At 32.7% G+C, this 12,416-nt stretch overlaps 1 protein-coding gene across 4 annotated transcripts in view; it reads left to right on the top strand.

The window, feature by feature from the left end:
- Window positions 1–12,240, top strand: part of LOC111002162 (cytochrome b5 reductase 4) — a 44,437-nt gene extending 32,197 nt beyond the window's left edge. For all 4 annotated transcript variants that reach the window (XM_045632936.1, XM_045632935.1, XM_045632937.1 and 1 more), the window contains 8 exons: window positions 4,210–4,356; window positions 4,861–4,929; window positions 4,995–5,617; window positions 6,628–6,844; window positions 7,901–8,088; window positions 10,056–10,156; window positions 11,307–11,396; window positions 11,677–12,240. In XM_045632936.1, coding sequence (XP_045488892.1) covers window positions 4,210–4,356; window positions 4,861–4,929; window positions 4,995–5,617; window positions 6,628–6,844; window positions 7,901–8,088; window positions 10,056–10,156; window positions 11,307–11,396; window positions 11,677–11,890 — 1,649 coding nt within the window. In that variant the 3' untranslated portion in view covers window positions 11,891–12,240. The remainder of the gene's footprint in view (window positions 1–4,209; window positions 4,357–4,860; window positions 4,930–4,994; window positions 5,618–6,627; window positions 6,845–7,900; window positions 8,089–10,055; window positions 10,157–11,306; window positions 11,397–11,676) is intronic.
- Window positions 12,241–12,416: the final 176 nt, after the last annotated feature.

Here is a 12,416-nt window from a genome sequence, read left to right as displayed (position 1 = left end):
AGTTGTAAGATTTAGAAACCCTTTTAAGTAAAAAAATACCTGTGTCAGGGTTTCCAGCTCTTTCATAAACAAACAAAGTTCAAAAATAATATTAGTTATTTGTTATGCCAATATTGCTAGATCTATAAATATTAGTGATAAGTAGAAGATATTAGTTTTAGAGTAGGAACAACTAAATCAGACCCAATGTTTCAGTCGGGAGTCAAACTGAGCACTAGGTTTTTCTTAATCTTCACGAAAGGCAATCTGTAATAATAACGTTAGTTCTACAAAGACAAAGCAACATTATCTTGTAAATTATAGAGCTAATTTGTGTTGAGTTATGTGTTGCTTCAGAGCGTTTGACATAAGATTAAGAGCGATTAAGTTACGTCGTGAAGCACCCTGTTAACATTATCAGCCTTATGCTTATGTCATGCGAATTCACGCATTATTTGGTTTCAATATCCAAACTTTATCCACAATTATTTTTGTGTTTTTATATATTATAGTCCAGTCAATTTAGACATAAAAATGGTGGTCAAGTAACAAAAATTCTCACAGAGCTAAAAAATGGTGGAAAGCTGCGGTTTACCATTACAAATAAAGTTTAAAATCCCCATCGGTCCTATATATGCTCCTAAAGTTATTCGGGATCAAAGGTCAAAATTTGAGGTTTTTTTTATTTTTTCTCGAAATTTATAACTTTTATCGAAAAATGTTTTAAGCCAAAGATAAAGACTCAGAAATATGTCTGTCTTTATCTTTATTATATTTTATATACATATCATATTATATATATTTATTAGAATATGTTATTGACGCGAGCCTTTTGGCATTGACAGTGTCCATGGGCGGCGGTATCACTTAACATCAGGTGAGGCTCCTGCCCGTTTGCCCCCTGTTCTATAAAAAACACATTTCAATACATTAAAATTCATTTGGAAGAAATGTCTTACGCCGCCATATTAATCAAGGTGACATATTTTCATAACCTCTGTTTAAATAAGATATTTCTATCACAAACGTCACTATTTTATACAATGATTACTGTAGTGCATGCACCTGGATAACTATTATACGTATTAGGCCTATGTCAAGACAAGATTTTTATTTAATATGTGTATAACGGTCAAACAATATTTCATATTTTTATTAAAACATAAAATTCCGTCTTTCGATTACAACTACTGCTTAACATTAGTAACGTCGATTTATGTTAATAATTTCGTCATTTGGATCAGTCTATTAGAATAGATACAGCGGTTTAAGTGTGAATTTGTTACAAACTCCCAGTAAAATTTTGGTACATATATAAAATTTGGAATGAATATCCTCTTATTTTCTATAACATTTTCTATAAAAGAAAACTGCAAATTCCTGTATCACTAATTGGCTCAACTATATTTGCTCACTATACCGTATTGATTTCCCCAACATCGCCGAATTGCGTCGTCCCGTTATTTCCGCTTCCCTATTTTATTGCGTTTATATCGTTCCATTTTCAAATAAGTGCTTGATTTAAAAATACAAGCTGTTATTTTGACGGCTAAATAAGACTTAAGAGTGTCTACGATATGCTACGCCGTAGCAGTTTTGAAATAGATATGGTAGCTCTTTAAAACAATTTATACATTGTTTCTTTCTTAATAAATCGCGATAGAAAGCAACAAATATATATTTAATAATAATAAAAGCGATCAATATATTTCTTAAGCTTTTTTTAAACGAAATTTGAAATTAGATTTATTTAACTTTTCTCGATATTTCTTTAAGTAAATTATAAACCGTAACTTTAATATTTTTTACCGCTTTAGTTGTGTGTGTTAAAGAGTGTTTAATATCACGACAAGGGTATTCACACGTTAGCTTTCATCAAAGCTTTTACGTAAATTAAAACGCTTAAAGAAATTAAATCTTGTGTTTGTATTTTTATTTTATACCACAGTTTATAAGAAATAAAGTGCTGTAAGGGTTGAATGGTCCCTTAGTGTATTCAATGCATTGGATGTACTGTAGGTTTTATGGGGATTTTTTCTGCCATTTAACTACTAACTTATATAATAAGGATTTCTTTTTCGTGGGGAAATGCGTTACGCATACCCTCCCGCGGCACCATTGCTTTGTAAACGAGTGTTATGTGGGGCTTACTACTGTGCATACCCAATAAAACTTGCACCAGCAATCGCCTGACGCAGGACACGGTAAAAACGTATCCCGCCATTGATGATTTCGGATGGGTCTTGACACAGCAAGGGCTACACTCTCATCGGCCTATTAGCCCTGGTTTGTTGAGCTGTGGTGAAAAAGCCTATACAATAACATATTGATACACAAACGAATGGGATCCTTTGCGGACAAGTGGTAGTGATTTACAAAAAAATAAGCTTTTAAACGTTTACAATAATTAAATTTATATTGATTCCTTCTACTATATAACTCTTAAGCTTATATAATGAGCTGTGGGCTAAGGGCACCAATCTGACTTTTAATCAAAATCTACTAGACCCAATTTGGTCTAACATCTCAACACCAGAATGCTCCACTAAATACTCAAACAGTAATATCCTGGGTTACGTGAACGCACAGTCCAAAGTCAAGATGGCGACCTTAGAATTTGCTCTTCTCTGTTTGTTCGTAATATTTGTCGTTAAGTAATCTCAAATTATGAAACAGTTAAATAATAATAAACGAATCTAATCAAAATAAATGATGACTCTTAAAAGTAATATAAAGCAACAATAACAATCAACGGTCAATTGACCCGGAAATAATCTGACCCGATCATGATCATTTCCTGATACTGGAGTATTCTTGTAAACAAAGAAAATCATTAACAGCCAATAAAAACCTGTGAAGCTTTCCTGTTGTAATATAACGTTATAAGACCCGCATAAAAGTCCCTTGCCATATAAGAGCTTACATTTATGACCGAGGATTATACCCCTATTGGAAAATTGCGACAAAGTAAATGTTTGTTTTGCCAAAAATGTATTAATGTAATCGGGCATTCTTCGGCCAATCCCTCATAAAATTACAGTGTTCTTCAATACTTTCATGTGTTCATAATTTTGCAATGCGTATGTTTTTCTTAGGTTTACAGCTTTTTGAGGTTAATTACGCGGTTGTTTTCGTTTCAAAAAAGTTTTAGGTCAAAAGGCCTTATAAAACCGATCCAGGTTCAAGACTCGTCTGTCATGAACAATAATGATGACCAATTACGTAAAATTTCAACTGGCTTTATAATTTAATTAAAAGTTTTAACGGTCTGGATAATATTTAAAACAATGTTTTATGGGTGTAATTATTTCAGTTGCAATAATTCTTGACTTTGACGCCAATATACCAGAACAATTGTTGACGTTTTCCTGCGAACGTAAATATGAAAGTCAATTGTCAAAGTTATGTCGTAATCTATTTGATGTTTTACTTTTATTTTGTAGTCTATGATTTTTGTTTTGTTGTATACATCTGGATAATGCTTAAATAAAACTATTAACCCTCTACTTCATGTCAAATTTAAGGTTTAATATTTTCATCCTAAGCTCGATACCATATGCAACACAAACACAAATGTCAGGAAACGCAAAATCAAACAAAATCTGGTCCCAGTTCATACGAGATCCTACAGAGTTAATGTCGATTTGTATTATTTCTTTGTGGAAAAAATTAATACAAATCAAACATTTTCGCTATAACAATTACGTAAACAAATCCACTAGAGTCAAATTAATTTGATTATGAATCACTGTCTTCGGGGACAGCGTAATTGGGGAAAACTTATCAGTATAAACTTGAGAACTTCGGCGTTTTATATTGCGGCCCTGAAAGAAAATTATGCTATTTATCCCCTGAAAACGAAATTTCTTTTTAAGTAGTTCTATTTTCGAAACCGATTTTTCATCAAAGTTAATATCTCCAACATAAACCAATCTGCGTAATAAATATTGTTTACGAACTTCCGTGATTTTTTTAAATCTTTATCGTTTTAGTAAGCAATTATGATCTATAGAACATTTACAACTGGCAATCGAACTTAGAACTACAGAGTTAACCATACTAGAAAATAAAAATTATACTTGAGAGGAATATTTCAGTATTAATATTTAATTAATAATTACAGAATTTCCAATGTTTATATAATTGTATTATTTTATAATTAAAGGTGTCGTTTAAAGTTCTCTTAAACATAGACAATATGGTCTACTAACATTATTATTTTTGTTTCAGGCAACCCTCGAAACAAATGTGCATTGCAACCAGGCCACAGTCTTATGGACTGGATTCGTTTAGGGAATTCAGGAAAGGATTTAACAGGTGTAGGTGGACGAGTTAGACCTGTCTCGCCTTCGGAACTATCATTGCATAATTCTCAAAGTAAGTTCTCTCTTAATACGGCGTCTTATGGTGTGAAATGGCTTCTAAATTACCGAGATAATGTCTGCTTTTAGTCTATGGTTACGAAGTTTGTAATACAACTAGTTTTAATTAGTTTTCTCTGACCAATATTCGGTAAAATCTATATATAAATAACAATATTTATTAATTAAAAAATACAAAAATGTATATTACGGTGGAACACAAATTGGTAACATTTCTCAGTCCACCGAAATGTAATTTCTTTATAATACATACTTAACATAAAATCAAATACTTGAATTTGTCTTTGTATTTATATTTTAGGTTAATTGGGACTATTTCTTTTGAATATCTATTTTTAGAATATAGAAAATAAAGTTAAAATTAAATATTAAAAAGCTATTAACACTATTGTAAATTTAACATACTTAATTACTTACGTGAATTTTCTTGCTATAAATTTAGGACTGGCCCAAATTTTTAGGTTAGTTTTAGTAACTTTCAAACATGATATTTTTTTAGATGATGCATGGTTAGCGATACGCGGACGTGTATACAACATAACCCACTACTTACCATATCACCCTGGAGGTATGTATGCTATGAGACAATTCGTTACCCTAAGAATACAATTCCTGATAAGCATTTCTTTTAAGGTCCCGAAGAATTGATGCGCGGAGCCGGAATGGACGCTACAGAGCTCTTCGACAAGGTCCACCCGTGGGTCAACTACGATTCCCTATTAGCAAAATGCTTGGTCGGCCCGCTGTCTTTCGATAGACCAGACGCGGACGAATTATTCAGCACGCCTCTATCACGCACCGATAAGTTACGAGAGCCTTCAAAAGCTCAGCTAGTTAGAAAATCGATGGAGAATTTGGCTAATTGCATAACGCCGGTACGGAAAAAGATTACGGCGAAGAGCGAAGAAAATGTCAAAGGAAGTCCGCCGAGCAAAATTATGCAAAGCTTAATACAGTCCAGCGATTTGCCGGTATCGATTAGCCGGCGAGCGGCGGCGAGTCCTGCCAAGACGGATAAATCTAAGGACACTCCAGCTCAATTACGCTTCGATTGGATACAGACGTCGGCGAAACTTATTATCTCTTTATATACAGGGCATTTAACAAATCCCGGTGGCTCTGCGAAGTTATCAAATGGTACTCTATCCGTTGAAGTGGCGACAGATGGTTGGCTTAGAACATTTAGGCTAGACCCTGAAGCAAGTCTTAAAGATCAACTTCAGCTAAAAATGTATTCAGAGAGCGGGAAAATTGAGGTAAATAAAATATGTTTGACTAGTGTGTTTGAATATGGAATGAAATAGTATTTTCCTTGTGTGTCTATCTTTTTACATTGTCAAAATTGATTGTGATATCTGAAGGCTATTTAAAAATAGAAAACTTTTCGATGTTGCCCTACGATAATTTTATTGGCTCTTTGGATCTCATTATATATTTAGGGCTGACAGCAAGATAATTCTAGTTCTCATTAATAAAATCATTTTAATAACATCGTTACTATGGTAACAAGCATGATACTACCTACATTCCACGTTTTATAATAATGCTAAAAATGTATCAACAAACGTCTTATAGCCAATTATTGGCTTCAATGAAACAGTATTTAAACAAATTCATCATTGCTCAACTACTTTTGCACAAAGATTTATCTCCTTCCTCGGCTCCTACACATACAATAAAGTGAATAAAGTATTAAATATATATATGTAGTTGTAATAGAGTCTTATGTAAAAAGGAAGTCACTAAATGGTTACAAAGCGTCAATTACGATAAAACTGAGGAACTCTTGGTGATAAGTGAATAGATAGAACTACTTGTATAAAAAAATATGCGACACGATTAATGTATAAACATTGAAAGGCATTTATTGATTTATTATATTATTTATGTACAGAAATAATACATTAATTTTTGAGTAAATAACAATTTACACACACACACACCCCCTCTCACCTTACTCACAGGGAGAACCTGAACACTTCACACTGTAATAGAATCACGTGTTAAATTGATTGTAAATTACAAAAAAAAATTATACTGTTTTAGTTATAAGTTTCGCCAATGAGTCATGTGCTTGATGCTAGAATTTTTGTCTAAAATATTTAAGGTTTGGCGCTGTATGCTGAAATACAGGTTCACACCTTGTTCAGCGTCAGATAAACCTGACTAATTTTGTTTATATAACTAGCGCAATTAAATATGTTTTTTCTGTGAAACAAATTTGAAATAAATTATTATTATTATAATGAATTACTCTATTTTTAAGGTAATAGCAGTAAAGTCCGAGTGTAAAGTATGGAAAGGGTGTGGCGAGGCGTCTTTCAGTGATGCAATACGGATAACGACGCCAATGAAGGTGGAATGTCGGGTGATGGATGTTAGTAGGGTGACACACGATACAAGTTTAATAACTCTGGCCCCAATTACCGGCCCGGTTATAGTACCACTGGGGCACCATGTCAGAGTACATCATAAGCAGTCAGGTATGCTAACTATATACAAATATCGTTAAATATTATCTGTGATAGATTTTCTACTGCGAAGTTTAATGGCCGGGTTAAGACTGATTCAAAAAACAATACGATTTGATTCTATGATTAAATTCCGTTTGAATTTGGAATTTGGATATTGTTTATAAATTAATGTCATTGAAGACTAAACATCGACCACGAACATTGTATGAAGATGTTACTGGCAGTTTATAAAAATATGTGCGCAGTGCTAATTAAAAATAAAATATCTGTAAAAGTAAAAACGCGCGAAACGAATTCTTTCTTTTGATATTTTAATCTCTAGAGATTAAAATTGGTATAAATTGGGAAGTTGTTATAAACTGTTTCAATCACCAAAGAGATCAATTATGAATTGTATGAATATTACTGGCTGTCAAAAGTAATAATGCGCGCAGTCCTAATGAAAAAGAAAAATATCTGTAAAATTAAAAACGGTCGAAACGAATTCCTTCTTTAATATTATAATCTCAAGGGATAAAAAGTGGTTTGAATTGAGAAAATTTTATTAAAAAGATTGTGTGACGATATCACTGGCTGTCAAAAATATCTGCGCGCTAGACCTACTTTAAAACCGTTTATCATAAAATTTAAATAAAAATATCTTTATAGCATTCAATGTATTTTTAAATAAATCGAACTGTATTTGATTGATGTGTGAAATTATTGGAAAACAGAAAGCTGGTAGCCTAAAAATTATTTATCTAATTCAAATCAGTGCATTCGTTTCTAGATTTATTCAAGCAGCTTAATTTTATTTTTATACGAAAACACTTGTTTATTCAAAACATTAAGATTTTGTAAAAGAGTACATAAAACAAAATACCAATTTTTAGCATAATTTAACCGCAATGTACTATTTAATAATTATTTTATGAATTTTGAATGATAATTTATTTTTTTCTATTACTTCCCTAGCATAATAATTTTTGTATTCAATCCAAATAAAAATTCCACGAATACACGTTAATAATATCTATATCTATATAAATCGGATACACGTTTAAGTTTAATCCTTATTATTTCTAGATACCGAATGTATCCGATCGTACACACCCATTGGGGACGGATGGGATAACTCAAGCAATGAATTCAGTTGTCTGAAGTTAGCTGTCAAGCGATACGAATCAGGCAGCCTCTCACCGTATCTGACGTCATTGGGGCTCGGTGACGTCATCACTCTGTCGGGGTCCTACGGGAATTTTCGATTACAGCAGGTAACATTTTGAATATATTTTTTTTTATTTCTCAAGGGGATCAAAGTTTTAAATGTGTTTTAATAAATTTTCATACAACTTATTTATTCACTGTTTACCTAAAAACTTGGTAATTACCTATGTACATATATTTATTAACACTTGCATTAAAAGTACATTTCCAATCTGATAATATTAATTATTACGTTTATTAATTATTTCTAACGAAACACATAAATATGAGCAGAGTTGTTTGAAGCTCTTTGAGAACAATAAATATTAACCTGTAGTAAGCTATTTTTAGGTATTAATATAACTAACATGACTCATAACTAACTGGATACTTTTTTATTTAATTGCAAGACTTATCTTTTATTTTAAGTAAAAAGTTAGATAAGATCTTAAAATATTAATTTTTACTTAACATTGCATTGTCGGTATTGTATATGTCGCAGCCAACTCGCTTATTTAGCTGTTGAATTAACAGCCTAGATGTTTAAATAACGGTCTGAAAGATATTCAGCCAGTTGATTACTTGGATCGATGACGATTCATTACTTGCCTAGCCTGTTGAATGTTAATTTTAATTTACTTCCACTCTGCTTTGCTTCTGTTTTATTTCTGCCAAATAATGACTCAATCGTATAACTATTGCTCGCAAGTGCGTTGTCGGCCTTTACATTCCCCCCTGTAACAATAAACACTTCTGAGCAATATTAAAACGTCACTTATAAAATAAAATAATAACTAATGTAGAATCATGAATAGAGCATTGAGGGTGCCCATGGGCGGGGCGGTATCACTTAACATCAGATGCGCTTTTTTCCCGTTCTCCCCTCTTCTATAAAAGAACAACATAGTTTAATTTCTATTAACGATGACGCATTGGGTGTATATAAACTAATGTAGATATGACGCAAATACTCATCAATCACAATTTGTAGGCAGCACCTGCCTCCTAAGTAGAATATATCAATTTAATACCTTTTTAATATCTTAATAATAAAATAAAACATTTCATTTCTTTATAATAAAAACACCAATGGCGCTACAACCTTTTAGGACTAAGCCTCATTTGTATATCTGTGTAATTATCATGTGTTTTTTAAGAGACATTATTGCTTAACTAAAAAGAGGTACATAACAATGGTTGCCTGGAATAGATCGCTCGAATACGATAAGGCCGCCAGTTGCCCTCATTTTTAGGCAATTATGTCAATTGTATTATACTTCTGTACATACAACCAAGGGTAAATAAATGAATAACTAAAAATGTTGTAACCCTACTGCTACATAGTAGTGTCCTATTTTGCTCAGTCAGGCTTTCTTAGTTTGATAAGCATGGGGATTTCCTTAATCGTCGTACTTACGCCACTACGTATAGTCAGACGTAGGTACTCTCTTCAACTGTTACACAGCAATTAACATTACATTTTTTCGGTTATATTCTACTATTGCACGCGAGTGGTTAGTATAGAGTAAAACTAAAATCCTCTATTATTTGACGCACGCTATTTACCCAGGAACCGTACATGTTGCTCCGAACCAATTACAGATTCAAAACAATAATAAAATAGGCTTTTAAAATGTGTAATTAAATCAAGCAGAATTTAAAGAAAACTTCGCTCGTTCTAGCTGTTGAAATACTACGAAACTTTTATTGTAAAAGTAAATTTTTCCAAGTATGCATTAAACACGCCGTCCTTTTGTGTCTAAGGCATGCCGATTTGTTCACCATGAATCTTCACGTACGTTTAATATGTACTCAAAACTTAAACAATTGGAATACAGATTCAAACCCACGACCACTGCTTTTAGCAAACGTAGTATTGCTTTTACTAAATCAAAGCAATTGTAAAGTGGGTGCAAGAGAGCGAAAATTTTAATAGAAACCAAGAACCTAAAGTAAACATATTAAGAGAAAACAAAACACGGTGTTTTCTTAGTATTTCATAGCATGAGTTTAATATTGATTTCCGTACTTTCAGTTAAAACCAGTGAAAATATTATACCTCATAGCGGCGGGAACCGGTATAACTCCAATGTTATCTTTAATACGCTTCGTGTTATCAAGGACGAATCCGAGATGGTAAGTTACATTTAGAATATAAATAATATATATTTAAGTTTTATTTTAAATGTTGATTCACGGGGATGATGTAATAAAAGGAATGTTTGGTAAATACACTTTTTTCTAAGATGACATTAGTGCAACATTTTATCAAATATTGAAGAAGTTATAGACGGACCTCTCATGACAAAATAAGGAACTAAGTATTGGTTACGTTCTAAAATACATATTCTAACTATGTACGAATTACGAATCACGTTGTTTGTCCGCTATGGACTCCTAAACTAATTAACCCATTTCTATTTATTTTATTTTAACACCTATAGTTAGTAACCACTCGAGATGCACACAAAATCACAAAGCAACTTGACTGCTCGAGCAATTCGCTAGTATTTCGCTTGGCCAGTTATCGGTAGCTCAAATAGAACCGAACTAACGTTCGGGCCATTCATAGGCAAGATGAAGGAATAATCTCGAATTAACTAATTTAGAATAATTTAGAAGCAATACATCTTTTGATCTGTCGCCCGTAAGTATATGTAATATTAATGTAATATTTTTTTAATTGGATTTTATTCAAAATGGCTGGATCATATCTTACAGCGGGCCGTAATGCTGTAGGTTAGGTTAGATTAGGTAGGTGGACTCATTTTTCGCAACTAGACTCAAATTTGGTCCGTTTTGCGTAAAGTCCTGGCTAATTTACCCAGCCTAGCTCCTTCCAGAAGCACAGAAGTCTCCTGGGTACTTTACAGGCTTCACGGTGCCATCTCACTGTTCCGAGGATTTCCATTCGTTGTTTAGCCATAGCCTCGCATTCCAGGACGTGGGTGACTGATTCCTCTGCGCTGAAACAGCCTCTGCACATGGGCCTATCTGTCGCGCCCAGGACAATTAGATGTTTATTAAGGCAATGGCCCGTAATTGTCCCTATCATTGTTTTGAGATCGGTTCTGTTTAAGCTTAGAAGTCGCCGTAATGCTGTAATGATTAGTTCTTTGGACACACGGGGTTATCATTCTACTGCGACGAAAAGTTTTATATTGTATGAATTTCCATTAAAAAAGAAACCCTTAAGTACGCAATAAAAGTCCTTGTCTTTGGCAATTAGGTCCCTTCTAATCTTTCAAGCGTGAAATTAAATTTTATTGAACGTCTCTCTTTTCAGCGAACGAGTACATTTAATATTCTTCAACAAGACAGAAGAAGACATACTTTTCAAAACAAAATTAGAAGAATATGTTCAACAGGATGATCGGTAAACATATATTCGTGTATATACATATATATATTTCCAGGTTCTATTCCGGTAAAACAAACATTGTTTGGGCCTGGAGACAGAAGTCTATCGTATAAAGAAAAATATTGATTTAACAAACACAAAATGAGCCCTATACGTAGAGAATTATTTGCCAAGCGTAACTCAATATGTCAAATCTATGGTGAAGACATCACGTGACCACTTAATTGGCGATAGTGTCGTTAACCCTACAAAAATTGTCTAGTCAAATAAATAATTAAATTTTTTTTATTTACAGCTTACAAGTACTACACATCCTTTCAAACGCGAGTTCAACGTGGAATGGCCTTAAAGGCAGAATCAGCTTAGATATACTAAATAAAATTATTTCTAAAGATTCAAATGCTCATTTCGCTTGTCTCTGTGGACCTACGGAGTTCACGCACACAGGCGTAGATTTGTTAAAGAAAATTGGTGTCAAAGACAATTCTATTCACGCGTTTATTGGTTAGTGATCTATGGAAATCTTTTGGCGGGAATTAAATTCAACGTCAATTGCAATTGTATCTTAATTTTTGTTTGACAGTTAGTTAGATCTAAATACTATTTGGTTTTAATAAGTTGAATAATTAGATACATTTTGACTTATCGCACTTTATAAATGCAAAACGTCAAGCAATTTTTCTATGATCTTCTAATAAAAAGACAAAATTTATGTATAGTATAATAAGTTATGTGTAAAATCGCGGAATAGATAGGTTTGTAAGGGCTTTTCTTAGATTTCTATACTAATATCAGTTGTATTACCATTTTACTTCTCACATATAGATAACCTGTCAAGTATTTTGTACCCACATAAACCTTTATCTTTTCCGTGTATAAAACCAATAAGGACATCCCTTGAGTGAGACAAAACTTAAAGCTAGTCGAAAATGGATATGATAATTATGTAAATATGTATAATAAACAAAAATAGATGGATTTTTTATTATTGTTGTTTTAATTTTCATATTGAATAATAGAATGAAAATAATAGGC

Source organism: Pieris rapae, chromosome 21, assembly GCF_905147795.1.
Source record: "Pieris rapae chromosome 21, ilPieRapa1.1, whole genome shotgun sequence".
In the NCBI taxonomy this organism is placed as follows: domain Eukaryota; kingdom Metazoa; phylum Arthropoda; class Insecta; order Lepidoptera; family Pieridae; genus Pieris; species Pieris rapae.
The sequence above is the reverse complement of the archived record's forward strand: the minus strand, read 5'-3'. Positions and strand labels throughout refer to the sequence as shown.